Source organism: Monocercomonoides exilis (assembly GCF_001643675.1).
Source record: "Monocercomonoides exilis strain PA203 chromosome Unknown scaffold32-1190040, whole genome shotgun sequence".
In the NCBI taxonomy this organism is placed as follows: domain Eukaryota; phylum Preaxostyla; order Oxymonadida; family Polymastigidae; genus Monocercomonoides; species Monocercomonoides exilis.
The window spans coordinates 711644-739497 of record NW_027150577.1 but is presented as its reverse complement, the minus strand read 5'-3'; the positions used below and the strand labels follow the sequence as shown (position 1 = coordinate 739497).

General features: G+C 47.0%; 2 protein-coding genes across 2 annotated transcripts; one reads left to right on the top strand and one right to left on the bottom strand.

Annotated features, from left to right (window-relative positions):
• Window positions 1-168: 168 nt before the first annotated feature.
• On the top strand, window positions 169-9750 carry MONOS_5655 (putative protein lin-54; the record flags this gene model as incomplete). The annotated part of the gene is made up of 4 exons (XM_067875824.1): window positions 169-221; window positions 301-628; window positions 710-767; window positions 828-9750. The coding sequence occupies 4 exons, from the start codon at window positions 169-171 to the stop codon at window positions 9524-9526; spliced, it is 9138 nt and encodes a 3045-aa protein (XP_067724700.1). The 3' UTR covers window positions 9527-9750.
• Window positions 9751-10824: 1074 nt separating this feature from the next.
• Window positions 10825-27525, bottom strand: MONOS_5654 (putative polyketide synthase; the record flags this gene model as incomplete). Its single annotated transcript, XM_067875823.1, has 4 exons — window positions 10825-15951; window positions 16798-27074; window positions 27162-27411; window positions 27502-27525. 4 exons carry the CDS (start codon window positions 27523-27525, stop codon window positions 11125-11127), a joined length of 15378 nt encoding a protein of 5125 aa, XP_067724699.1. The 3' UTR covers window positions 10825-11124.
• Between the last annotated feature and the right edge of the window lie 329 nt (window positions 27526-27854).

Here is a 27854-nt window from a genome sequence, read left to right as displayed (position 1 = left end):
AAAGCAGGTCCACCAAAGGTGACATCTACCATAGAATGTATTATTTGAAGCAATTACAGATTTTATATTTCCATTTGATTGAAAATTTCACACTGATCCTATATATTATTTTAGTGTTTAAAAAACTTCAAAAATTAAACAAATTTATCGAACCGATTTTATTTGCTGATGGAACAATCGTTCGCACCTTGCAATTGCAAAAATTCAAGGTGCATAAAATTGTGTGCGAAATTAAGTTATTGAACTTTTGTTGAATTGACTTATCCAAAATGGATCAACTCTTTCATTTACTGTTTTCAGATATTGCGAATGCTTTAGGAGAGGAAGTTTTTGCAAATCTACGTGTAATTGTCAGCATTGCTTGAATACGCCCGAGCATACAGACATTGTTCAACAAACAAAATTATCGATTCGAGAAAGAAATCCTTCTGCTTTTCTTCCAAAAATTGGCGAAACAGGGCAAGGGGGATATGTGACAGCTCAACACTCTAAGGGGTGTCATTGTAGAAAAAGCAACTGCCAGAAGAAATATTGCGAGTGCTTTCAAGCTGGAATTCCATGTACTGACCGTTGTCAATGCGTCGACTGCCGCAATACTGGAGACATAGGGACAGGATCATATGGAAGGGTGTGCAATGATTGTTGTGATGATTTGCATGAGAATTTCTTGCAAACTTGTTCATTTTTCCCTTTCATTTATGACTCTTAGCATCTTTCTGGTATCAGCAGAAAGCCTTCATTTGCTCAAGCATTACAATCTCGTTCTGGTTTGTACATTTTGAAGTTGCAACTAAGTAGTATTCTTTAACTTTTTTTTCATAACGAAGGCAAATCAGGTTCTGGATCTCATCCATCCTTTCAATCGGATTATTTAGGCTATGGCGGAGGAAGTTCAGCATACAGCTCTCAGGATGCGAGCCAGTTCTTGGACAATGGGAGGGGCGGGTACTACGATGGGGCGAGTGGAGGCGGAGCAAATGGGAGTGGAGGGGATGCGATTGGGCCAGACATGCCAGGCTCTTTGATGCATCCAGCACCAGGTGTGAGCGGAGGGAGAGGGCGCGGCTCGCAGGTAGTGCAGCTGAGGTCGCGCCCAACTCTGCAAATGTCCGCCAGCCTCAGCAGATCTCTATTTCGCAGAGGAATTACACCGATTAATGTGGAAGTACTGTTTAGCACGATTGACGAGGAAAGAAACAAAGAAAAGGAAGAATACGCGAAAGAGAAAGAAAAGAAGGCGAAAGAAAAGGAAGATAGAATGAAAGAGAAGGAAGGAGAGATGACAACAGAGGAAGGAGGAGGAGGAGGCGGGGGAGGAGGGGGAGGCGAATGGAACGAGAAGAACGAGCAGAAAGAGGAGAGCCATTCTGCTTCACAAACAGCTCAGACAACAGAAAAAACCAATGTTTCTGCAGAGAAGCGCTTCGACGTGAGGATAAAAGGGCCCACAAGCGAAGACATGCTGCGTGCGATATTGCTGTCTACGATTCTGCGCTCGCTGACAGCAGAGAGCGACCAGAAAGGAGAAAAGGATGATGAAAAGGATGAGTCGATTGCCAGTTACTCTAAGGATGTCCAGCTGAACACAACGCAAATGCAGCAGAGGAAAAGCACGGAAGGAGAAGGAATCGACATTTCTGCTGTTGATTCGCTGTTTCAGCAGTCTACGAAGTCGTTTTTACTCGATCGGCTTGTCGAGCAGATTGAGCAGCTTCATTTGGGAAGACAGAACAAAAAGCACAGAACAGACAAGTTGAATGCACAAACATCATCGTCTGCATCTATAAATTTATCTTCAAAGAAAGTTGAAGGCGATTTGGCATTGCCTTTGCCATTGACATCATCCACATCAACAGCAGGTGATTCATCTCAAGAATCGACAAGCCAATCTGCCTCAGTCAACAAAGATGCTTCATCAAGTGATACAAATACAAATCCATCATCGTCCACTTCTTCTTCTTCTTCTTCTTCTTCTCTTTCTTCTTCAGACACTGCCAATGAAGCAGCAAGTACCGATGGCTTCACCCTTTCCATCAAAGCAGCAGATGCTCTTGCTATTTTGAGAGACATCGAATGTGAAGTGAAACGAGTGACCACACCGCAATTTCGGAGCGAATTGTTGAATGCCCTTTCAACTGCAAAGAAGGAAATACCACAAAATAATCAAAATACTCAAAATTCGGCTATTTCTTCGTCGCAAACACAAAAAGCAAACTCTTTTTCTATTAATTCAACAAACTCATCAGCATCAGCAGGGTTTAATCCATTACACAGTTTGACACAACCTCAAATGCAATCACAATCAGCTTCTTCTTCTTCTTCTTCTTCTTCTTCAGCCTCATCTTCATCATCAGCTTCCTCTTCAACCGATTTGCCTTCCTTCAACTCTCTCTGCTCACCTTCAACACTTTTCTCGCTGTCTTCTTTTCTTTCTGCTCCTTCCTCTCAACTTCTGCCCATCCACCTTCCACAGCCGCGTCTTCTGGGAACGTCATTTTATGTCTCAATCCCAAAAAAGCCAGAAAAAGACACAAGTCAAAGCAGGCTAAGCAATCAATCAATGAGAAATATAACTTCTTCTGTTGCGGGCACCTCTCATTCATCAGCCGCTGATGAAAAGGGAGAAGGCTCAACTGCTCATTCAGAAGAGCACAAGAGCTCAGAAGAAGCAGCGCTGCGTGAGGGCAGAGACGCAAGCGACATCCACTCAGAAGGAGGGGGGAGGACAAGCCCTTCTCCGTTTGGCTCAGAAACAGCTGAATTTGCGAGAGAGAAAGGAATCAGCCATCGAAGAGGACAGCATGTGCATGTGGATGCCGAGGAGCATCTGTCTCTCAGAAAGAGCCAGAGGAAAGCAGCAATCGCGTCTGCTGCTGCGGCAAATCTGATGGCGTCGCAGAAAGGAAGAAGGAAGAGCAGAAAGGGGAATGGAGGGTTTGGCAGTGGAGACTCGCTGTGGTATCGGGGCGAAGGGAGGCGGGCAGGGCGGAACATGAGGGACATGGATTTGACAGAGGAAGACATTCAGAAGCAGATTGACATGACAGTTGCATCCACATCGACTGACATTGCAGTGCTGGCACAGGCAAGAGCTGAAAGAGTGCCGACTTTGGAGGAATTTGAGGGGAAAACGGGGGTTTCTGCTAAAAGCGTGCAGAAGAGAATGGAAGAAGAAGACGATAATGATGACGACGAGGATGAAGATGATGAAGAGAGAAGAGCGAAATCGAATTCTGTGATTGTGTTTCCGTCACCTTCACTTTATTTCTCTTCATCACATCCACTTCCTCCCCCTGTTTCTTTGCTTCCTTCAATCCACTCACATTGCTCTTGCCATTCAAATGCATCTTCTTCAGAACAGTCATCACAATCTACTCATTTACCAGATGAAATGCCACAAACAGACATGAAAGTGAGTGAATTATCAGATCCTCTGAACAAAGATGGAAGCAAGCCGTCATTCATGAATGAACTGAAAGAAGAGGTAAGCAAATTGTCCAAATGCTTATTGTCTTCGCCAGAGGCCCAAAAGCATCTGAAGCATTCTCCGCTTCCATTTGCTACATCTCCTCAGCTGTCGCCTGCCATGTCTTGTATCATCTCAAACGCACAGACATCTTCTGACAGAACGAGAAATGAAAATTCTGCGTGTTCAGCAAGCAAGCAAACAATATCTACACTTGGAAGTTCATCCAATTCGATGGAACAGAATAAGATTTCTTCTTCTTCTTCTTCCTCAACAAAAACAAAGCAGCAAATCCCACTCCAAACACAAAAGCCAGCCTCTCTTTCATCTGCATATGCTGCATTCCAACGAGATTCCCTCTCTTTCTTCTTCACCGTCCGCTGCCTCTTTCTTCGCGATGCCCTTTCACGTTTCGGGTCTGAAAGCGCCATTCAGAGCTTTGAAGAGGAGTGGAACGAGGTCGAGCGCTTTGAGCGGAAAGAAACAGAGAAAAAAATGAAGCGGCAGAGGGAAATGGAGCGGATGGAGAGAGAAAGAGAAGAGAGAGAGAGAAAAAAACAGGCAAACAGCCAAATTTCAGATGTGAATGCTCTGCCTCAGCTGAGCGACGGTGATCAAGAAGCCGCAAACACAGCAGCATCACATCAGACATCGCCTTCGATAGCGCTTTCTGCTCTGACAGCCACTCCGTTTCCTTATTCGCCTGCCTCTCTCCAAGGAAACCCTGCCACACAAACACAACAAGGGCAGCAGCAGTCCAATTACATGAGCCAGTTTCCTGTTCCCCAGCAGATCTTCCCTTCTTTTGCTGCTTTTCCTCCGCCTCCGCCTCAGCCTCCTTCCTCTTCTCCACAAGCTATGCCTTCTCCTTCTTTCCCTCAGCTCAGTCTTTCTTCTTCTGCCTCTTCGTTTGGCTCGTCTGCAACTTCTCTTCCACAAAATTCAAATGCACTTTCATCAGAACAAGCATCTTCTTCTCCTTCTCGTTCTTCTTCTTCTAAAGATTCTGTTGTGTCTCCTTCTTTTCATTCATCTTTTCCTTCTTCGTTGTCTTCCTCTTCAACTGCTCAACTGAATGACTACGCAAAGGCCCAGCTTAAACTGATACAAAGCGGAACACATCTTTCTTCTGCTATTTCTTCACTTTCTTCTTCTTCTTCTTCTCTTTCCTCCTCCTCTTCTTCTCCACTTTCTGTGCAAAATACTGTTTCGACTTCTTCGACTTCTGATCAATTCAATTCAAACAACAATTCAACAACATCCAATTCACTTCCATCAAATTCAGTGCTTCCTCCTTCTGCTCCTTCTCCTCTATCTCAAAGCACTTCAGCCTCTTCTTCTTCTTCTTCTTCTGCCTCATCTTCGATCAATCAGCAACCTTCAAACATTTCACAAGAAATTTCTTCTTCATCAAACAACAATCCAAATGCCCAATCAACAAATCAGCCATTTACTGACACTTTTGCTGACCAAAAGCAAAATCAAACAGAAAGTTTTGATTCACAACAGCAGCAGCAGCAGCATCACCAATCAATGACAGACCAATCATCTTTAGCACACTCTCCTCCATCCATCACTTCTGACTCATCTTCAATGGAAATAGACACAAACGCCCCTGTTGCGCCTTCTCCTCAATCATCCATTCTCCAACGAAGATACACTCTTCTTGATGCAGATGTCGAGGACACACTGCCATCGCCTGTCACACCTCCAGTCTCTGGAACAATCACACGAGTGATTGTGTTGGATGAGAATGGAGGAAGTGAAGAACATAATGAGCTCATCAACACACTCGATGGCTCTAACAAAATGGTGGACGATTCTTTTCCCTCTGGAAATATTACATCACAGCAAAGTTCAGTGGAGTCTCAGAACTCTTATTTGCTCAAGTCGACAGATCCGCTTCTTCCATTCATCCCACTCCACACACTGGAGTCTGTGCTGTATGACAAGATACCTCTGTTCTCCTTGCTTGTCATTGCTGTCCTACCTGATGCTGACTTTGCAGCCGTTTTATGGCACAACGAAAGAGAAAGAGCAAGAAGAGAAGTGCTGAAGGAGCTGAGAGACAGGATAAAGAGGAAGGACCGAATAAAAGACACAGCAAAGAAGAGGAAGATGGCGAAGAGGAAGATGAAGCAGCGAGAAAGAGAAGAAAGAAGAAGGAAAAGAATGATGCAGAGAAGCTCTATGCAGAGGATGGAGCGAATTGACGAGTTTGATGAAGGGCAGTATTCAATGAGCACTGAAGGATTGGCTCTCGGAAAGGGACCTGTCCTCAGTGAACGCAGAAAATCGAAGCTTTCGCGCAGTGTGAACAATTCAGAAGAAGAAAACTCTGAAGTCTCATCAACTTCTTTGCTTTCTTCTTCTTCTTCTTCTTCTTCCTCGTTTTCCTCTTCCTCTTCCTCCTCTTCCTCTACTGCAAACACCTCAAATGGACCGTCCATTGAGCACCCACAGGCGCGAATCGCTGGCCTCACCCATCCTCCTCTGATTACACAGACCTTCCCTTCCACACCATCAGTAGTCAAACGAGAAGGCTCCTTCGACTCTGCCCCGTCTTCCCCTCGCTCTCCTTCTTCCCACGCACAGTTCGCTTCGAGTGGCAGCTCTTCTTCGCTGTTTCAGCCGCTGCCGCAGATCAACTTTTCGCTCGATGGCGTCTTGGCGCGTCTGCAGCAGGTGATGAATGTGCTGTATGATCTGTGGGATGCCATCCGGATGAAGCACAAGATGAGCCTGCTTCTGGCTGAGTGCACTGAGGACGATGAAGAAGAGGCAGAAGAGGCAGAAGAGGCAGAGGAAGCAGAAGATGAGGAGCATTCGAAAGCAGCTGAGGGTGGAATGGATGTAGAAGACAAGAAATCTGGTGAAGAAGAGACTGGAATCACACAAAGTGCAGCATCAGCCGATGCTGCCAGGGATGAAGATGCAGAAGTGGGCAGTCCTTTTTCTGAGTCAGCTGTGTTTGCCGGAATCGAAGACGAGGTTATTTCTGACTTTCCGGTGGGATTTGACGAAGACTGCGACGATGTCGAGGAGCTGCTGGAAAACGACCTTCCGCTTTCTGAGGAGATTCTGAATGAATATGAAAAGGGGATTGAAGAAAACAACGAAAATTCTGATGAAGCAGAAACATTTGTCAAAAGCGAAGCATCGATTCAAATGGAAGAAGAAATAAAAACCACCGATGCACACATAGACATCAAAATGGAGGAAGACCAGAATGTTGAGGCTTCATCGAGTGCGAATGCGGATTCGAATGATCTGTCGAAGATTCCACGCGATGAGCGAATAGCTGAGGAAGAGGCACTCGCAGCTGAGCTGTCTGCAGATGAGAGCTCAAGCACAGATGCATCTGACTTCGAAACATGCTCTCTTTCTTCGTTCGATTCAGTCAAGCTGATGAACATTTTCCTTGCTGCTTTTGCGTCTTCACCAGAAGCATCAAGCACAGTCATCTCAACTGTCCCAACCGTCTCAGCCATGCCTTCCTTCCCCACAGCACAAAGTGACGGATTATTGGTAGACTCAACGCCTCGCACAAGAAACTTCTCTTCTCCATCGACCTCCTCACTCAAACACTACTATGATGGTGTACCTTCTGGATTCACACCTTCAATACAGCCATCACCAACTGTAACTGGAGACAGCCAGACCACACTCAGCCAGCAGTCTTCGACTTTGTCGCCTTCCATCACAACACCTGCACTTATCCCAGTCGTTCCACATCCAATTCTGCCTGCTCCTCTTCCGCCAATCACAATTGCCCCTTCAAATGAATCATCAACATCTCCATCAATCATACCAGCAGGAATGCTTTCTTCTGTTTCTGACACACCTTCTTCGCATTCTTCACTGCAGTATCCTTTCGGATACACAGAAACAGCATCGGTCCAGTCATTATCACTTCATCAGGACTTTTATCACACCACTCCAGCATTTACCTATACTCCATCTGTTTTCAATTCAAGATCAATGACTGATACAACACCTGGTTTCCATCCCACACAGCCATCTACGATATACTCTTCTACTGGACTGACTACGTCGATTCCATCATATTATTCCGATTCTAACGAATATGGTTCGTTCCATGCGATCACTCCTCCAACATCTCCAACATCTCCATCATCCTTCGGCACCGTTTCCCCGTCTTTCACCTCAAATCGTCCGCTCCTTCTGTTCTCCCCATCCACCTCATTCACACCCAGAGTGAACAACAATGGAACGGGCATGCTCAACACATCAGACGCATTTTCATTGGGATATCCAGTGCAGCAGACTCCATCAACATCTTCAATGCTTTCATCCAACAATTTCTCCAATGCAACTTACACGTCAAATGCGACACCTTTTCTGAGCCCCAACCGGATGATGAATACAATGTTTGACTCTCCAACGCTTCCGTATCCTCCTCCAACATCCACACTTTCTTCACCTTCTGGTCATTTCTTATCTACACATGCTCCTCTGACACCAATCCCACCCTCGCCAAACTCGCAGCTCTCAGACATCGACTCGTTCAATTCACCGCTCCATCAACACCTTTCCAGCTTATCAGACACAAATCTCTCACCAAAATCGTTCAACCCGTCTCTGACTTCCTTGTCCTCTTCATTTTCAGGCTCGTCTGCAAACGCATCGTCTTCCACTTCATCAAAGCTCTCACCAGAATTGTCCTTTTCCAATGAGTCACATTCTGGCTCTAAGCCACCGTCTCGTCCAATCACTCCCGTTCATTCAGACACAAACAACGGTGAAGATATTCCGCAGACTATTTTTTCTCCTTCATTTCGGCTCGGAACCAACACACTTCGAACATCGCGCCTTCTTCCTGTCATTGACTCGTTTACTGACGACAATGCAGACCATTCAGCACACTCATCGCCTTCGTCACACAGTCATTCGAAGGGCAATCGCTCAAAGCATCCGACTCCAACACGCTCTTCCTCTGCTGAAATGACAGACGGAGGAAGTGAAGCAGCCAGAAGGAAAGAGAGAGAAAACGATAGGAGGCAAATGATTGTCACACCTCCGCTGTCACAAGGGATAATTGAGCGGAATGAGCCAGTGATGCTGCTGACTCCTTCTCGAGGCAGAAACGAAATTCGCTCTGGCAGCAAAAATGGCTTGGTGCCAAGCATGGAGATATCAGTCGATGGCTCTGTTCTTACGCCTTCTCTCACAAATTCATCGTCCCATCAAAGATCACTGTCACCTTCAATGCACGCACTGCCTGTCTCCCACTCGTTCCATCTCTCGCAGACTAATCCCAACATCCCAATTTTCACTACTCCTTCGCGCACTCGGAGAAATGCACAGGCACTGTCAACGTTTGACACGCCCACATCTGCTGCAGCTACAGCGCTGGTGGAGGAGATGAACGACGACACCTCAATGATGGAGACTGGACTGCACAACTTTCTCAACTGGATGACTCCGCGCAGACTGGCACACGCTGCAAAGGAGAGAAAAGCAGAAGGAAGGGACGAGCAGCAGCGGAATTCTGGAAGGAAAATGAGGAGAAGAGGGGCAGAAGAGATGGATTACGCAGAGAACGAGAATGATGTTTCAATGGCAAATGAGCATAAAGGAGGAGATGAGATGCACCAGCACCAAGTTCGACTGTCAGATCTGGAGAGAGAAGAGATGGGAGGTGCTGATGTGCAGCATGAAGACGGAGGAGAAGAAGAAGGCTACGATGAAGATGGCTCAGAGTATGAGGAAGATGACAGCAGCATGGACAAAGAAGAAAGAGCGATGCTTTATCCACTACTGAAGGAGAGGAATGGGTCAGATTCTCCGTATCGCACGTCCCATGTTATAATAACGTCCAGAGGCAAGGATGGCTCAGGAAGATCTCGCAATACGATGGAAGAAGACTTTATTGTTGGGGAAGAGTTTGATTCAAAGGTTGGAGATGCTGACTCTCCTTCTGTGCGAAGAAAAAGAAAAAGAAAGAAGAAGAAGAAGCCTTTACAAAAAGATTTAGATAACGATGATTTGGCAAATCAAAAAGACAGTAACAAGGAGGACACTGTAACAGATGTTTGAACAAGATTCAATTTGAGTAGAGTTTTAAAATTTGGTGACTATCGAATTCCTCTTGAAGTTGCAAATTAATTATTTATAATTTATATTTCATTTTTTCCCTTTTTAAATGGGAAAAATTCGGAAATTATAGCCATTTGTGAAAGGTGTAAATTATTATTCAATTTGTTTTGTTCTTTTTTGTGAAACATTAAGTATTTAATAAATAAAAAATTTTTTATTTCTTAGATCACATTTTTCGAAATAATTTTTTCAATCCTTAATGTGCGAGATACAAGACTTTTCTAAATCGCAAACCTTTGAGATTCGACAAAAAGAAATTGGCCCAGAACCTATAAAACCTCAACACCTTCCATCACTACAGCAGAATCAAGTTTGAAATGAAAATTATAAAAAAATATATTAATCTACATTTTTAAAAAAATAAATGATGTGCGTTTTTAGCAAAAGATTGAATCCCTTATACCTAGTGATATTAGCTCAAAATCTAACGATTCACAGACTAAGTCTTCCTCAAAAGCTGATATTAAGGAATCATCATTTGAATCTGCAGTATGAATCTGTAAATTACACATTATTTTTTTAATTTTGTTCTAAAGGAAGCATTTATGGATGCTTTAATCGATGCTTATGAAAGTGTAGTTGAAAGTCATGGAGAAATAGGAAGAACATTGAAAACAAGAAAGAAAGAGTTAAATAGAATTGAAGTTAAAATCCGCGAAGCAGAAGAGCGTCTTTCAAAGTTAAACAATCAGTATTCACATTTGTCCATGCGACTGGAAATAAAAGAGGTTGATTTGGCATTATTAAAAAAAGATGATAAGAAAGAGCAGTTGCCAAGCCCAGACAGCCAAACGTCGAAAAGTGATCAACCAGATGATTTGCACGATTATTTACCGACCAAAAAAATTGATAATCCTCCAGTAGTATCTGAAAGTGTTAGCCAATGTTTGATTTTTCAAGATGAGCCAAATGATGATCTTAATCCACTTCAAAAATCCATAAAGCAACTTGAAACGAAGAATAACGAATTGCTTGAAGAAACAAAACGTATTTCGAATCTCATACGTACGAGAGGAGAATATTTAGATTTCACACTATGGAAAGAAAAACGAAAAAACGATGAATTAAGTAAAATATTAATAAAAATTCAAAAGTTAGATGAAGAAATTAAAGAACTTGGAGGTGAAATATATTGATTTTCCTTTATTTTGTAGTTCTTTTAGTGTTTATTTTTTAAAATCGTTGTTTTAATGATTTGTATTCATTTCATCATTTCAACACTTCAAAACAAAAGAAGGTGAAGAGAATATAATGGCTATTCATGAGATAAATATGAGATGCAAAAGACGTGTGTGAGTGTTAGGAATAGATCAGAAATTGTCAAGAATTTGAAGGAAGTGATGTGTTGTTTTTTCGTTTGAAGCAGCTGTAGCTCCTCTGCACAAATTCATTCATGACAAAAACTGTCTAAAAAAATAAATACAAACAGAAATTTCAAAACATACAGAACAAAAAATTTATAATTGAATAGAGTGTGCTTTCTGTAATCCAACGAATCGTTCTGGAACCTTGGCAATCGTTGTCCCCTCTGTTCTCCCTCATTGTTCAGCCTTAGCCAGCCGATCAGCTGTCTCATCCATGAGTTCTGCACCGATGATTGTCCAATGATCTCCAGGAATAGGCACAGCCTGAAGAGATGGAATAACCTTGCGCCACTCGCTCTCTGCCTCGTCCAGAAGCAACAAATCCTTCACAAACTTCTTGTTCTGCTGCGGCTGGTACAATACGCACTTAGTTGTTGATCCGCTGCTTCCAGCAATGATACCTGGGTGATGTGATGGAAGCAGTTCAATCTCGTTGGCAATAACTGTCCAAGTCTTCTTCAGCACTGTTTCCTCTCCTGGCCTTGTGATCACTCCAATCTTCTTCAGCTCTTCCACACACACGCTCCATCTTGCCTCGCTGCTGTCCTCCTTCACTTCGCTCAACCGCTTCATCACTCGCTTTGCCACGCTGTCGTTCACCTTTGCTGTTCCCTTCACTCCAGCTGCCATCAACAGCACGGCACATGTCTCTGATCTTCCTCTCGTTGTCTTTGCACCACACAGAGATGGTGATGGAGGATCCACCAGCGACAGTGTTGCCACCTCTTCGCCTTTCTCGATCAGCTGATGTGCCATTTCTTGTGCCACAAAGCCACCAAATGAGAATCCGCACAATGAATATGGGCCTTTCGGTTGCTTCTCCTTCAGCAGTGCGATGTATTGCGTGGCCATTTCCTTCACTGACTTGAATGGAGCTGCCGTTCCATAAAGTGATGGATCTTCAAATGCCACTACGCCTCTCTTCAGCATTTGTGTCATATGATTTGCAAGTCCGTTCATTGAAGATGCCACTCCACCTGCTTGGCACACAATAGCATAGACTGCTCCTGATCCCTTCGTCAGCTCCACCATCGCTTCGCTCTTGGAACCTGTGCTGCTCGAAGCAGAAGATGATGAAGCAGATGATGAAGCGGAGGCAGAGGAAGATGAAGACTGTGAAGAGCCTTTCATCTGCTCCAGAATGTTTTCGCACACAGCCTTCACAGATGCACCCTGCACGAATGTCACAATTGGAACTGAATATCCGATCTCCTGGTCCATCCGTGCTCTCAATTCAACTGCAACCATCGAATCCAAGCCCATTTCGTTCAAAGGTCGCTCTGCCGGAATTGCTGATTCAGCCAGTCCAGTCACTCCGCTCACCAGTCGTGTCAGCACCTCTCCCAGCATTGCTATTTGCTTCTCTTCGTTCTGCTCACTCAGCACCGCTTTCCTCAGCTTCAGCGCGGCTGAATGGCTTGCCTGCGCAGACTTCGATGAAAGATACGAGAAACGAGGTGATCTCGCAGCAAATGGGTTGCGGCTGAACCACCTTTCCCAGTCAACCTGCAGCACTCCAGTCGACCACTCTGAGCAATTCCTTTCTGCTGTCTCTTCACTCTTCTCTCCTTTCTCTTTCTTTGCTGGTTCTTTGTGCAGCTTCAGATCTCTGTCAATGATGATGTGCATTGCAGTCAGCATCTGTTTGATTGTGATCATGTGGATGCCTTGTGCTTCTGTTGCTTTTGTCAGCTCCTCATTTCGCGCCATCATTCCAGCTCCACTCAACGGACCCCAATTCAGACATGTCACAGGCAGACCAGCAGATCTTCGATATTGTGCAAGACCGTTCAAGAATGAGTTTGCGGCAGCATAATTTGTCTGTCCTGGCTGTCCAAGAATAGCTGCAACCGAAGAAAACAGCACAAAGTATCGCAGTGTCTGCTTGTCGGGGAGTGTTGCTTCGTGCAGATTCCATCCTCCTGAAATCTTAGGGGCACACACACGCAGGAATCGCTTGGCATCCAGCTGGTCGATGAGGCAGTCGTCGATGATGCCAGCCAGATGGAACACTCCAACAATCTTTCCAAATGATTTTCGTGCAGCATCAACTGCTGCCTTGCACTTCGCTTTGTCTGACACATCTGTCACAAACACCTCCACTCGGCATCCGTGGTGACGAAGAGAGTCCAAGCACCGACCAATCGTGTTTGTCTTGTCTCTTTCTCTCATCTCTTCTTCACTTCGCATCTCCAGAACAGCCAGCTGTGTGGCTCCTCGCTGAGCCAGCCATCGAAGAAGAGCTTGGCCAAGGCCACCCAATCCTCCTGTCACAACGAATGCACCGTCATCCACATCCTCCTTCGCAGTCAGAGAGCGAATTGGACGCATTTCCACAGGAATAGCAGGAGCATCATGCAACGTCAACACAATCTTTCCAATGTGCTTTGCTCCAGCCATCAGCAAGAAAGCGGACGTCACATCGCTTATTGGATATGCAATGTATGGAATTGGAGTGTAAGCTTTTGTTGCAAACAGTTCCATTGCTTCTTTCATGACAGCTGATCCAACCTCCTCGTCATCTCCAAATAAATCGTCCATTGCAACTCCAATAAATGTGCAGTTCTCAGCAAATGGTTGCATTCCGATTCTTGAATTATCGTAAATGTCTCTTTTGCCAATCTCCACAAATCGTCCGCGTGGTGCCAACAATCTGAAGCCTTCTTCCAGCCCTTCACCAGTCAGTGAGTTCAACACCACATCCACTCCTCTTCCGTTTGTCCTCTCACGAATTCCATCCACAAATGCCAGTGTTCGAGAGCTGAACACGTTTTCAGGCTTCACGTTGAATGGAGGTTTCGTCACAACTTCTTGTTTCTTTGGCGACCCAGCTGTGGTAAACACCTCGCATCCAAAGTAGTTGCAGATGATGATCGCTGCCATACCAACACCACCAGATCCCAGATGCACCAGCACTTTTTCTCCCTTTTTGATGCGAGCTTCAGTCACCAGTCCGTAATGTGCGGTCAAAAACGGACCCAGAAGCGATGCAGCCTCTTCAAACGAGATGTTCTCTGGAATTACAGCTGTGTAGGCCTCCTTCGCAATGACATATGACGCAAAGCACGAAGATGCACAAACAACAACACGATCACCCACTTTCACGCTCTTCACATCCTTTCCAACCTTTGTCACAATACCTGAGCATTCAGCTCCCAAATAAAGTGTCTCGTCAAATTCTGCTGGATACAGCCCCATCGACTTCAGAACATCTCGGAAGTTCACTCCAACTGCATACACCTTTAGCTCCAGCTCTTCAGCTTCTGGGTTTCGTCTGTGTGTAACTGGATCGCATTTATCTGCTGAAATTGGAGGAATCTCCACAGCACGGAGAGTCTGCAGATTGCCTGGCTTGCCAATCTCCAGTCTCCATGCTAGCGGTGAATCGAATCCAGCCATTTCTGTTGAAATTGGAATAACTGGACGTTGTGCCTTTGCAATTCGATCCACAAAGACACGATTGTGCGAGAGAGCAACATTCTGTTCGAGTGCAAGCATTGCAGGTGATGATGCTGTTCCGTTGTTGGCTGTTTCTTTCTTTTCATTCGATGCTGATGAACTTTCTTCCTCTCTCAACGCTTCACTGTCTGCTGCTGCAATCGATGCAATCACATTCTGTTGAAGCGAGCCAACTGTCACCAGCTGTGCAAATGTTTTAGCTTCTTCTTCGTCCAGTTCGTCCTTTCCGGTGTTGGTGAAGTCAATCAACGTTGCACGCAGTGTCGGGCATTCGCTCTGCACAACTCCTCCAAAGCCCCACATAGAGAACGCACCTGGTTGAACAAGTGCTGCTGCTTCATTGTTTCTGCACTTGATATCATGTGCTCCTGCTGTCAGAATAAACAGACGAGGAGGAGCAGTTTGAGTCATTATGGACTGCACAATCTGAAGCGCAGACAAGCATCCATCATATTGAACTTTGTGAAGTGTAGCTTCTGTTGCGCCTTCAGCTGCAAGAAGTGTCTCATCATTCAGCAATGCTCCATGAATGATGGCTGCACAAACATTTCGTCCAGATTTCGAAGCAGCCTCTGCAATTTGTGTCAGCGCTTTTTCGTAGTCTTCTTTCTCCACCATCCTCACCCGAGCGATCTTCTTCTTTCCATCAAATCCGGCTCCATTTTCACTGAAATATATTCTATACACAGCGAATCCGCTTTCTGTCAGCGCTTTTGCCAGTCGATTCACTCTTTTGTTCTGTGGAGTCTCTTCGTCGCCGCACAGCAGCACAACATAGCTTTCCTTCGCTTTCTTCTCTCCCTCTGGCACAATCTTCTCTATCTCACCATCATCTCCTTTCTCTCTTTCTTCGGCATTTCCGTCTTCATCCTCTGCTTCCTTGTGCTTAATCTCGTCCTCTGCCTTCAGCAAGCTTTCTGTCCAGATCACGTTATACATGTCGTCCTCCACATTTCGTGTGTCCTCCACGTATCTGCAGCGGAAGTGGTGGATGTCAGCCACCTCCAGCCCCTCTTCGTCATACACTGTGATGTCCACCAGCAGCGAGTTCTCTTGGAAGGACAGCAGACGCACCCACGCAAACACCACATCTGGCCACTGGCGCCACGAATGCAGTTTGTCCAGCGAGACTGGCAAGTAGATGCCCCGCTTGTCGGTCAACGTCCGGTGGAACAGAAGCATTGCTCCTGCACACTGCAGCGAAGAGTCCAGCATCGTCGGGTGCAGATGCATTCCTCTTCGGTCGTTTCCTTCTGCCAGCTGAATCCTTGCCAAGCATTCTGTGTCTGACAAATACACATTCGTCACCCCCTTGAACCGATCTCGCAGCTGCAGTCCTCTCTCAAACAGCTCGTCGTAATACTCTGCTCTTGTCAGCTCGTTCGGGCATCGCTCTTTCAGCTTCTTCAGATCAACTTTCTTCTGCAGCTGGGCCTGTTTGGGAGCAGAATACCAACCGTCTTCTCTCAAAAAGTGTGTTGTCATCGATGCGTGATGTGTCCACTGCACCTTCGAGCTGTCTTCACCACTGGCACCTGATTTCTCTGATGATGATGATGCCGAAGCAGAGGCAGAAGAAGATTTGGCATCGTCTTCTGCAACTGGTGCACGTGAATAGATGTCGATTGTTCCAACAGCCTCGCTTGATGTGGTTGGCACTGGAACCAGATGGATTTGGTAGTGTCGTGGATCTTCCACGTTCAAAAACTGCGGCTTGTCGAATCGGATGTCTGTGATTGTGTGCGGTCCGTCTCCATTGAGAAGTGCTGACAGTCCAAGACCCATCTCGATGTATGTCACACCAGGCACAAGCACTGCCCCAATCACATAATGGTCGTAGATGAAGCGACGAGCAGACTCGTCCTTCTTCAGCGGAGTCTCCCAGATGTGGATGCCTCCTGCATATTCTGTGTGGAAGCGGAGAAGTGGATGCGTTGTGGGTGTTCCGTTCAGAATGGAGAGTGAGTCCATTCCCTGCATCTTGGCCAGCTCTGCTGAATTCGATCGTCCGCTGACCATCTTTCCTGTGATTGGTGACATCCTCGCACTGATTGAGTGGCTGATGATCGAGTCGTTCAGCCAATAGCTCGCGTGATCCCATGCATATGTTGGTGCTCGGACAAACACTCCATCGTATCCACCCACCTGGCTCCACTTCGGCTTCATTCCTCCACAGAACAAATGTCCCAATGCTGACAGCATCGACAGACTTTCATTCTCTCCTTTGCGCAATGATCCCACAAGCTGAATCGATGATGGTGCTGATGAAGCCACAGCAGCAACACGCTTAATATAGCCCAGCAGCGATGTGTGTGGGCCAAGCTCGATGAATGTGTTGATGTGAAGTGGTGACTTGATCATATACTCAATTGCCTTGGAGAATTTGACTTGAGATCTGATTTGTTTTCCCCAATACTCTCCAGTCAGCTCTTCTCCATCAATCTCTTCCCCACTCACTGTCGACACAAACGCAATCTTCCCATGTGTGTTCTTCACAACCCCCAGTCGCTTCTCCAGCTCTTCCCGCGCCGAGTCCATGTACCACGTGTGGAACGCTGACGACACATCCAGTTTCCGGCAGAACACTCCTGTCTTCTCCAGCTCCCCAAGCACTTTGTCCATCGCTCCTGTCTCTCCTGACAGCGTCACCGATGTTGGGCTGTTCCACGCCCCAATCGTCACCGAGCTCTCTTTCACCCCACACTTCTCCAGCACTTTCATCACCTCCTCCACTGACATCTCCACTGCCGCCATCGCCCCGCCTTCCTTCGCTCGGCTCATGCACTCCCCACGGATCACCACCAGACGCACTGCCTCCTCCATGCTCATCGCTCCACACACCACACTCGCTGCAATCTCCCCAATCGAATGCCCCACCACCGCCGACGCCTCCACACCCCACGACTTCACCAGCTCTGCCAGTGCTACCTCCACTGCAAATATGCATGGCTGCGACACTGCTGTAGATTTCATGTGTGATTCCTTCTCATCTTCATTCATCAGCTCCTCCATGATGGAGAACTCAAATACTTTCCTCTTTGGATCTTCTGCCTTCAATGAAGCAAACACACGTTGTGCCAGTGCATCTATCTGTGCAATTGTCCTCTTCACCACAGGCTCGCTCTCAATCAATCTCTTTCCCATCGAAAGCCAATGAGATCCCTGTCCAGTGAAGACAAATCCCACACGTCTCTGAACTGTTGAAACAGGAAGCGTTCCCGTCACAGTGGCTGTCTTTGCTGGTTCTCCCTTCGCTCTTTCTGGTGCAGGCGCCTGTCGTGCAAAGCGGTCGAGCTCTTCTGCCAGCTCTTCGAGTGATGATGCACAGAAGCATCCACGATGCGACAGATGCTGTCTTCTGAAGGCAGCTGTGTAGCACAAATCAGCAGCCTGGAGATCAGCAGGTGCATCAAAGAATTCAATCCGCTTTTCTCCTTCTTCCTTCGCCTGGCTCTTCTTCATCTTCCTCAAAGATGCTGATGACAAGATGTAGTCGCGATACTTCCCTGCCAGGTTCTGCAATGCGCTGTCTGAGCGTGCTGACAGAGGAAGCATAAAGTGTGTCCGTTTCGACTGCTTCCCACTGTGTCTTTTTGGCTCCCACGACGAAAGTGGGCTCTGCACCACAATGTGTGCATTCGTCCCACCAAATCCAAATGAAGACAATCCTGCATACAAAGTGCCTTTGTCTTCTCCTGCTGCACTTTCCTCTTCCTCGTCGCTCTTCTCACTCGATTCAGGCACATCGTATTGCGGAAGAGGGAGATGCTGTTTCTTCAACTGCTTCAGATACTCCTGCGAATAGAGTGTGCTGCACTCCACCGGAACATGCAGACATGGATACTCCTTCCACGCAATCATCTCGTTCGGCTCCTTCACATGCAGATTCGGTGTCAGCTTCCTCTTCCACAACGTCAGACTCGTTTTGATCAGCGACGCCACACCAGCAGCTGACTCTGAATGCCCAATCCTTGACTTCACTGATCCCAAATGCAGTGGAGCTGTCTCTGCGTCTCTGCCCTTCTGGCACAACACAGCACACAGCGACTGCACCTCCACTGGATCGCCAAGCTTCGTACCTGTTCCGTGTGTCTCGATGAACGACACCTCCGACGGATCGATTCCTGCCTTCGCATACACACCCTTCAGCAGCGCCTGCTGTGCAAGTCCGTTCGGTGCAGTGAGTCCATTGCTTCTTCCGTCCTGGTTCAGCAGCGATGCCAGGATCGTCGAATAGATGCGGTCGCCATCGCGCAGTGCCTGTGCTAAAGGCTTCAGGATCACCACACCACACCCCTCAGCACGCACAAACCCATCGGCAGAGGAGTCGAATGTCTTGCACTTTCCTTCTGGCGACAGAGCACTTGTCTTCGTCAGGGCAATGGCTCCGTGTGGTAGCAGCACTGAGTTCACACCACTCACAATGGCCAGGCTGCACTCGTCCTGCTTGATGCAGTTTGCGCCCAGATGCAGCGCAGACAGCGAAGACGAGCACGCGCTGTCACACGCCACCGACGGCCCGCGCAGATCAAGCAGATACGACAGCCTGTTGGCTGCCATGCATAGTGCCCCGCCTGTCGAAGAGTACGGGTTCACATCATTGATGCTCCCGTTCTGCATCATCCCGTAGTCTGAGTACGAGATGCCCACAAACACCCCCGTGTCGCTCCCGCTCAGCGACTCTGGCACAATTCCTGCATCTTCCAGCGCCTCCCAGCTGCACTCCAGCACCAAACGCTGTTGTGGGTCCATCCGCTCTGCCTCCCTCGGAGAGATCCCAAAGAAGTGTGGATCAAACTTGTCCATCTCGTCGTATGACCCAACACAAGGAGACACCATCTTCCCAGGCGCCTGCGTGTCGTTGTCCTTTGCCAAGTATGTCTCGATGTCCCATCTGTCTGGACGCACTGCAATCACTCCATCCTTCTTCGTCTGAAGGAACGACCAAAACTCGGCCAGCGAGTGGCACGAGCCTGGATATCTGCAGCTCATCCCCACAATCGCCAGAGACGAGTCGAGTGGAGATGACTTGCCAAGCGATGATTCCTTCTTCAAAATTGATGATGATGAACCAGATGTCGATGATGATGAAGCAGAGGCAGATGATTGAGCCAGCTCTTCATCAGAAGCTGCAAAGTGTGACGCGATCTGTGTGACTGTGCTGTATGAATACAAAAGTGTGGGTGAGATAGTCACACCCAGATATGACGACAGTGCCCGTGTCAGTGACATCACTCCCATGCTGTCCAGGCCATACTGCATCAGCGGCTCTTCAGGCGAAATCTCCTCTGCTTTCATTCCCAGATGCTCGCTCACTGCATCCAGCAGCCACTCTTTGATCTCCTCAAAGCTTCGTGCAATGCCTCCTGCTGCTCCTGAGGCAGACGCTGAACTCGAAGCAGATGCAGAAGATGCTGAGGCTGATGCATCGGATGCTCCTGCTTGCTCGTATGCATCCAGCAGACTGGCTGCTGATGATATTGGACGTGGCTTCACTTCATCGTATCTTCTTGTTGCTGGGTGAAGCTCCAGCCACTTCTGCCAGTCCAGCCGATACACCTGCTGCTGCCCATTCGCTGGAGGGAACTGAAGTGTGTGTGATAGAATTCTGACTGCTGTGTCGATTGGTGTGGATCCAAGTCCGATGTCTTTCATCGCATTCAGCGTGGCTGATGACTGTGTGGTGATCATTCCTGCATCTCCAATCACACCCCAGTTCAGACACGTGGATGGCTGTCCAATTGATCGTCTGTATTGTGTCAGCGCATCCAGAAACGCATTGGCTGATGCATATGCAGCCTCGCCGTGTGTTGGAACGACAGCAGAGATCGACGACCACACCACAAAGTGCTTCAGCATAGAAGGCGACAGACGCGCAGATTCCAACGCAATCTCGTGCAGCGCCCATCCTCCTTCCACCTTCGGACGCATCACCTTTGCCATTTCTTCCTCGCTGAACTGCACAATTAGCTTCTGCGACAACAGCCCTGCACAGTGCATCACCCCGCGGATGCGCAGCTTGGGGCCAATGGATGGCACCTCCATCAGCTTCTGCCGCAGCGTCTGTGCATCTCCCACGTCGCATGCAATCGCATCGAATTTACACCGGCTGAAGGCCGACTTCAGAGTAGCAACGGCTGTGCCTGCTGGCGATGATGGGGGCGGAATCGCAACATCCACCAGAACAATCGCTGTCGCACCAGACGACGCCAGAAACGCTGCCACTCTTCGCCCAAACCCACCAAATCCACCTGTGATCACATATGCCCCACTGCTCTCTCCTTTCCTTGCTCCATGCTGTTTCTGCTCTTCTGCCTCAAAGTTATTCTCCTCATTCTCCAACTCGCTCCCAAACACTGCTCCTTTTCTGAGTCTTGCCACCAGCCTGCTGCCTTCGCGGATGGCCACTCGATCTTCGCTCTGCTCGGTAGCTGAGTGGAGTTCAGCATACAATGCAGCCACATCCTCAGCTGATGCCTCAGGTGCAGCACTCACATCCACCACACTGCAGTGTGAGTCTGGATACTCAACTCCAATGCTCCCTGCATATCCCCACAGAGGCGCCTCAGAAAGTGTGTTTGATACATCCTTCGCGTCTTCTGTCTTCTCCTTCTGTAGATCAGCCACGCGTGTCAAGTGGTTGCATCCAGCTGTGCTCGACAGAGCATTTCCTGTGCAGTCCACAGGTGCCACACCCGCTGTCAGCACAAACAGACGAGGCACACCCGAAAAGTGTGCAATCCACGACGACACAAACGTGTGGAAGGTGGCTGCCACGGCTGATGTGGGTGCTTTCAACTCACTCGAATCAGACGATACTCCGTCGAGTGCCCAGCCATACACCACAGAGAATGCTCCTTCGCTTTCACTTCCTCCGATGAAGTGTGTGCCCATCATCTCAAACAGCGTCGGCAACCGAGACGGATCCGACGGGCTCTGCAGAAACAGAAACTGATCTGGGCATTCCACAACAGAAGAAGAAGAGGATGATGCTGAAGCTGAAGTTGATCTTCCTTTCGGCTTCAATCCAGACAGATAGCTTCTCACAACTTCATTTGTTTGTGGTGTCAGAATTTCGATCTTTGCCTGTTTCTTTTCCTGCTTGCCTTTCTCGTTTGATTTGCTGAACGAGTGATGTGTAGTGGCTGGTGGGAGAACAAACACCACTCTGTCTCCTTTTCTGGCAAACAGCTCGACCAAATGCTTCATCGGCTCTGTCATCTCCTTCTGCGGCAGCAGCACAACAAAATTCTTGTCCTTCTTTGATCCTGTTCTTGTGGCTGGCAATGCAGCAGGCACAAAATGCTCTTCATATGACGCATCTTCAGCCAGTGGATCAACTGCACTTGCTGTTTTTGAGAAAAGCGCAGCTGCTCTGAAGGGTTCTGATGAGACTGTGCCCACCCAGCATCGCTCGTGGTTCCATGGAGTGAGTGGAAGTGGATGAGATGCAATAAACGGCGTTTCATAGAATGGCTTGCGCACAATTCCAAAGATGGCGCTGACAGCCTGTGGAAGCAGGATTCCTGCGGTGTAAAGATGGCATATAGTTGTGGAGATGGCAACTGATGAGTCTTCATTTCGAATAAGAGTTGGAATAATTGTGGCTGATGCTGAAGCAGATGAAGTGGCAGCTGCTTCTACACAACTTGCAATGTTTCGTATGAGTGCTGGATGTGGTCCAATTTCAATGAAAGTGCGAATCTTCATTTTTTCTGCCATCGTTTCGATAGCTTTGCAGAATTTGACTTGAGATCTGATTTGTTTTCCCCAATACTCTCCAGTCAGCTCTTCTCCATCAATCTCTTCCCCACTCACTGTCGACACAAACGCAATCTTCCCATGTGTGTTCTTCACAACCCCCAGTCGCTTCTCCAGCTCTTCCCGCGCCGAGTCCATGTACCACGTGTGGAACGCTGACGACACATCCAGTTTCCGGCAGAACACTCCTGTCTTCTCCAGCTCCCCAAGCACTTTGTCCATCGCTCCTGTCTCTCCTGACAGCGTCACCGATGTTGGGCTGTTCCACGCCCCAATCGTCACCGAGCTCTCTTTCACCCCACACTTCTCCAGCACTTTCATCACCTCCTCCACTGACATCTCCACTGCCGCCATCGCCCCGCCTTCCTTCGCTCGGCTCATGCACTCCCCACGGATCACCACCAGACGCACTGCCTCCTCCATGCTCATCGCTCCACACACCACACTCGCTGCAATCTCCCCAATCGAATGCCCCACCACCGCCGACGCCTCCACACCCCACGACTTCACCAGCTCTGCCAGTGCTACCTCCACTGCAAATATGCATGGCTGTGACACTGCTGTAGATGCGCTCAATCGGCTGTTCTCTTTGTCTGCCATCATCTCTTTCAAAATGTCCAATTTAGGATTGATTTCCAGAATCAATTTCTGTATCTTTGTCATCGTGTCTTTGAATGGTCCTTCCACTTTCATCAGCTCCTGGCACATGTGTGGATATGCTGTTCCTTGTCCCACAAACACAAACCCAACTTTTGTGCCTGCACCCACATTTCGTGCTGCTCTGCCTGTTGCTCCGCCCACTTTTGGTGGCTTGTCGCTGAGCAGTGCATCGATCGAGCCGACAAGCTCTTCCACATTCCGTCCAGTGACAGCTGCACGCTCTGGATGGTGATTGCGGTTGAAGAACAGAGGAGAGACAAGCGATGAGAGAGAATATGTGTAGTTGTTCTGTACCATTTCCTTCAGGTACTTTTTGAAGGCAGACATAAGCAGCTTCAGCGATGGTTGTGTCTTTGCAGACAGAGGAAGCACAACAGGAAGTGAGTTCTCATTCTCGTTTCCACTTGGAGATGAGGATGATTCAGGTGGTGGTGATGCAACCATTCCAGCTGCAGATGCCTTCGAAACGGTCACAGCATCTGCATCTTCTTCGGTTTCTCTGCAAGCTTCAACTGGAACCGATTGCAAAATAGTGTGTGCATTGGTACCTCCAAATCCAAATGAGGACACACCAGCAAATCGGATGCCGCATGCATTTGTGTTTGGCCATGGCTGTGTCTTTCTCACGATCTGTATTTTGAGCTGCTCTTCGTCGATAGCGTTGTTGCATTCTCTGAAGAGGGCAACACCAGGAATCACTTTTGTGTAGATAGACAGCGCTGTCTTGATCAGCCCAGCCATTCCAGCAGCAATTTCAGAGTGGCCAATGTTCGACTTCACTGCAGTTACAAGCAGGGGATTCTTCGCATTTCTGTTCGGTGGGCAATAAACGTGTGAAATCGCTTTGGCTTCGATAGGGTCGCCGAGTGCTGTGCCTGTCCCGTGTGCCTCAATCACCTGCAATGCTGCACCGTCCATCAACGCCCCAGCCACAGCTGCCCGCAGACACTCTTCCTGAGCCTTCGGGTTGGGTGCAGTCAGCCCATTCGACTTGCCGTCCTGGTTGACTGCTGTCGAGCGCACACACGCGTAGATGCGGTCACCGTCTCGCAGAGCAGCAGACAGCGGCTTCAGCACAACGCACCCACACCCTTCGCTCCGCACATAGCCATTCGCAGAGGCATCAAATGCTTTGCAGTGACCGTCTGGTGAGAGGAAACCAACCTGAGAGAGATTCACAGACACCAGCGGAGACAAGATCACATTCACACCTGCTGTCAGTGCAACAGAGCATCGTCCAGAACGCAAAGCAGAGACAGCTGCATCTAATGCAACCAGTGAAGATGAGCAAGCTGTGTCCATTGAAACTGATGGGCCTCTGAGATCCAGAAGATATGAGATTCTGTTTGCAACAATGGACATGGCAGATCCTGTTGCTGAATAGCTGGCGCTGGCAGCAGGCAAATCAGATGAGGAAGGATCGGTATTGTGTTGGTTGGCCATCATCTGATATGAATGAGGATTGTGTTGCATTGCAGCATAGTCGCTTGATCCAGAAGCTGCAACAAAGACACCAGTTGGTGAGCCTGTTAGTGAATTGAGTGTTATTCCAGCATCTTCGATTGCTTCCACAGCCACCTCCAGAACTTGGCGCTGTTGCGGATCCATCGCTGCTGCCTCTTCGTTTGACAGGCCGAAGAAGCGCCTGTCAAACTGGTCGATGCCGTCGATGAAGCCACCCATTCGTGTGTTCATCTTGCCAGGTGTGGACGGGGCAGGCGAATAGAATGCATCAGCATCCCAACGAGAGGAAGGCACGCGTGTGATGGAATCCACTCCGTTGCAGATGTTGTTCCAGAACTCTTGTGTCGAGTGGGCGCCGGGGAAACGACAGCTCATACCGACAATCGCAATCAACTCCTTCTGTTGTGCTTCTCGTGCTTTTGACACCTCAGAAGAAAGAAGTTGTTTGGCACTGCACTCGTCGGGTCTGTTGATTGATCTCATCTCTTCGTTGTTTCCCTCATGTCCTTCTCTTTCTGCTCGTTGTGCTTCCAATCTGCCTTTTATTGCTTCTTCGTCCTGTTCCTCGATTGCCCTTCCAGCAAGATATGCTGCAAGCGAGCCGATGTTTGGATAATCAAACAAAACAGTGTTGTCCAACCTCACATTTGTGTGCTCTTCAATCTCTCCAATCAGCCCATAGCCTTCTTTTGAGTCAATTCCAAAGGCAGAGAACGTCTCCTCACAATCGATTGTCGACGGATCCCATCCTTTTCTCTCGGCTATCTTTTTCTGCAGGAAAGACACGTATTCCGACTCGAGTGCTGCTTGCTGGCCATAAACAGGCTCAAAAAGAGAGGGAGACATCGAAGGCGACAGAGATGGAGAAGGTGTTGGTGAAGGTGATGACTCTCTCATCCCGTCTCCTGCTTGTTGAGAACCAGCATTGCGAGCTGTTGGCTGCGACAGATGATGTGCTGCTTTCTGTCTTGTCATTGTTTCTGCTTTTCCATCAGAAGAAGATGATGATGCAGATGATGTTGATGCAGTTCTGGCTTTGGATGCTCCGTCTTTTCCTCCTGTTGTCGATGGAAGTGGAACCCCCTCGCGCCAAATGTAGTGAGAATCCAGCTCAAAATCAAGAAAGGCGGCTTTTGTGCCTCTTCGCTGGATTTTGCCCGATGTGGTCTTCAAGATGGTTCTCTCTTTGATCAGTGCAACGGCATAGAGAGACAGGTCGTGATGTGTGGAAACGCTGTCGAGGATTGCATGCACAATCTCTTTCGCTTCCTCTTGAAGCACATCAGTCTTGGTTTCTGCAACATAGATGACTCGTTCTGAGGAACTAGATTTCTTTTGCATTGCCAACGAAGACAGAGAATTCTGGGCGTCTTCTTCTGACAGGTAATTCAGCTTCTTCTCTTCGATAATCTGCTTTTCTGTCCACTTTCGCACATCGTCACAATCAATCGAAAAGCAAGCCGAGCAACCAGCTCTCAAAGCATCCACTGTTTTCTCAGCGGTTGTTTCTATGTCCTGTGGATAGATGTTCTTTCCTCCGATAATCATCACATCCTTCAATCTTCCGCACACAAAAAGCTCTCCATCATTCAAAAAGCCCAAATCTCCTGTTCGCATGAAGGGACCTTCACCATTGTCGAGAAATGCTCTGAATGTTTCGCGTGTTGCCTCTTCTCTTCCCCAGTATCCCATTGTCACTGATGGCGAGTTCGTCCATATTTCTCCGACTTTTCCTTCAGGAAGTGCAACAAAAGGTGGTGCAGTGGAAACAATTCGAATGTTTGCTGCCCATACAACTTTTCCTGCTGTCATCAAATACTTCACATTTCTCTTCTTTGAGTCTTTATCGACAATTACTGCAGATGCGCTTGAGGATTTTGCTTCCATTCCTGTTTCCTCTTCTTTTCCAGGTGGGAAGTACAGAATTTCTGCTTCTCCTTTTCCCAACTTATCTTGATCAAGCATCAGCATACGCGGAACTGTTCCAAGTTCATGTCCAGTCACAATCAACGTTGCTTCTGCCAAACCAAAGCAAGGGATAAATATGTCTCTTTTGATTCCCACTGGAGCAAAGTAGCTGAAGAAACGCTCAACAACTGCTGGATGAATTGGCTCTGATCCGCAATACGCCAATTTCCAATGTGACAAATCAAGCTTGCTTCTTTCTTCAAGTGTAGTTTTTCTCACAACAAGCTCATATCCAAAGTTTGGTCCTCCTGTAGCCGAAAGTTTATAATCTGAAATTGCCTTCACCCACCGATATGGCTTTTTCAAGAAATCTGTTGGAGCCATAAGATAGCAAGGAGCTCCAGACCACATTGAACCAAACACGTGACCAATAAGACCCATATCGTGATACAATGGAAGCCAGCAAATTGAACCCATATCATAACTGTGATGGAAACAGTTGATAATCATCTTTTCATTTGCAATGATGTTTCCATGAGTCACCATAACACCTTTAGGTACTCCGGTTGAGCCAGAAGTGTATTGAAGAAAAGCTAAACTATCTTTAGATGCATTTGGATTAACCCAATCTTTTCCATAAGAGTTATCAATTTGGTCTGTCACAATCCATAAAATTTCAATGTCATGAAATTCAGGGATAGAAGCAATAACTGGTTTGAGCATTCCCATCATGGCTTGAGTTGTGCAAACAACCGGACTTTTTGCATCTTCAATGATAGCTCTGAAACGAGCCATTGTTCTCTTTAGACGACTAGGGTCTGGAGGATAGCATGGAATTGCAATGCATCCTGCAAAAATCACTCCGAAAAATGCTGAATATTGTTGAAGATTAAAAAAAAGTCAATACAATTTGAATTAAAGGTGCTAGTGCAAAAAAATATTTTCAATGAAAATAAAACCTTCAACAAAATGAAGTCTTTCGAGTGGATAAAGCATCAAGCAGCAACGATGAGTCAATTTTTTCTTTTGAATATATGCTCCAATCGACTTTGCACGCTCGGTAAGTTGCAAATAAGATAATTGTTGTCCAATACGCTCTCCATCATCAAGATATATAAATGCTAACTTATCAGTTGATAAATAAGAACGAGCAAGAAGAACATCAATAATGCTTTGGCTCTTCAAGATTTCTGGCTCTGCAAAATATTTCTAAAATGTTTGCATCATACAACAAAAATAAACAAATATAATAAAATATTTAAAGCAATATGCGCAACAAGACAATCGCTGTAGACAGACTTCTTCCTTCAATAATCTTTGCATGTTTAAGAGTCGAAGCAATGGGATGATCTTTGCATCCCAAATTGCATTAATAGTTTATCAATAAATACATTTAGAGCTTTTTCTCCGAATAAATCGAATGAGACAACTTTCATTTTTAAGGCTTCTTAATTTTTGGAATGTTTTAGACCATTTATTTGAGTTCTATTCCCAATTTTGAGAATTGTGAATTAAAGTCTCAATTTTTCGAAAAGATTGTTTTATCAAAAAAAATAAATTTTTATTATAATTCGAGAAATTTAATGCTTTGTGGATTTTAAAGTATTAAGACGATGATTTAAATGAATATAAGTGCTTTTTAACTGAGTAAC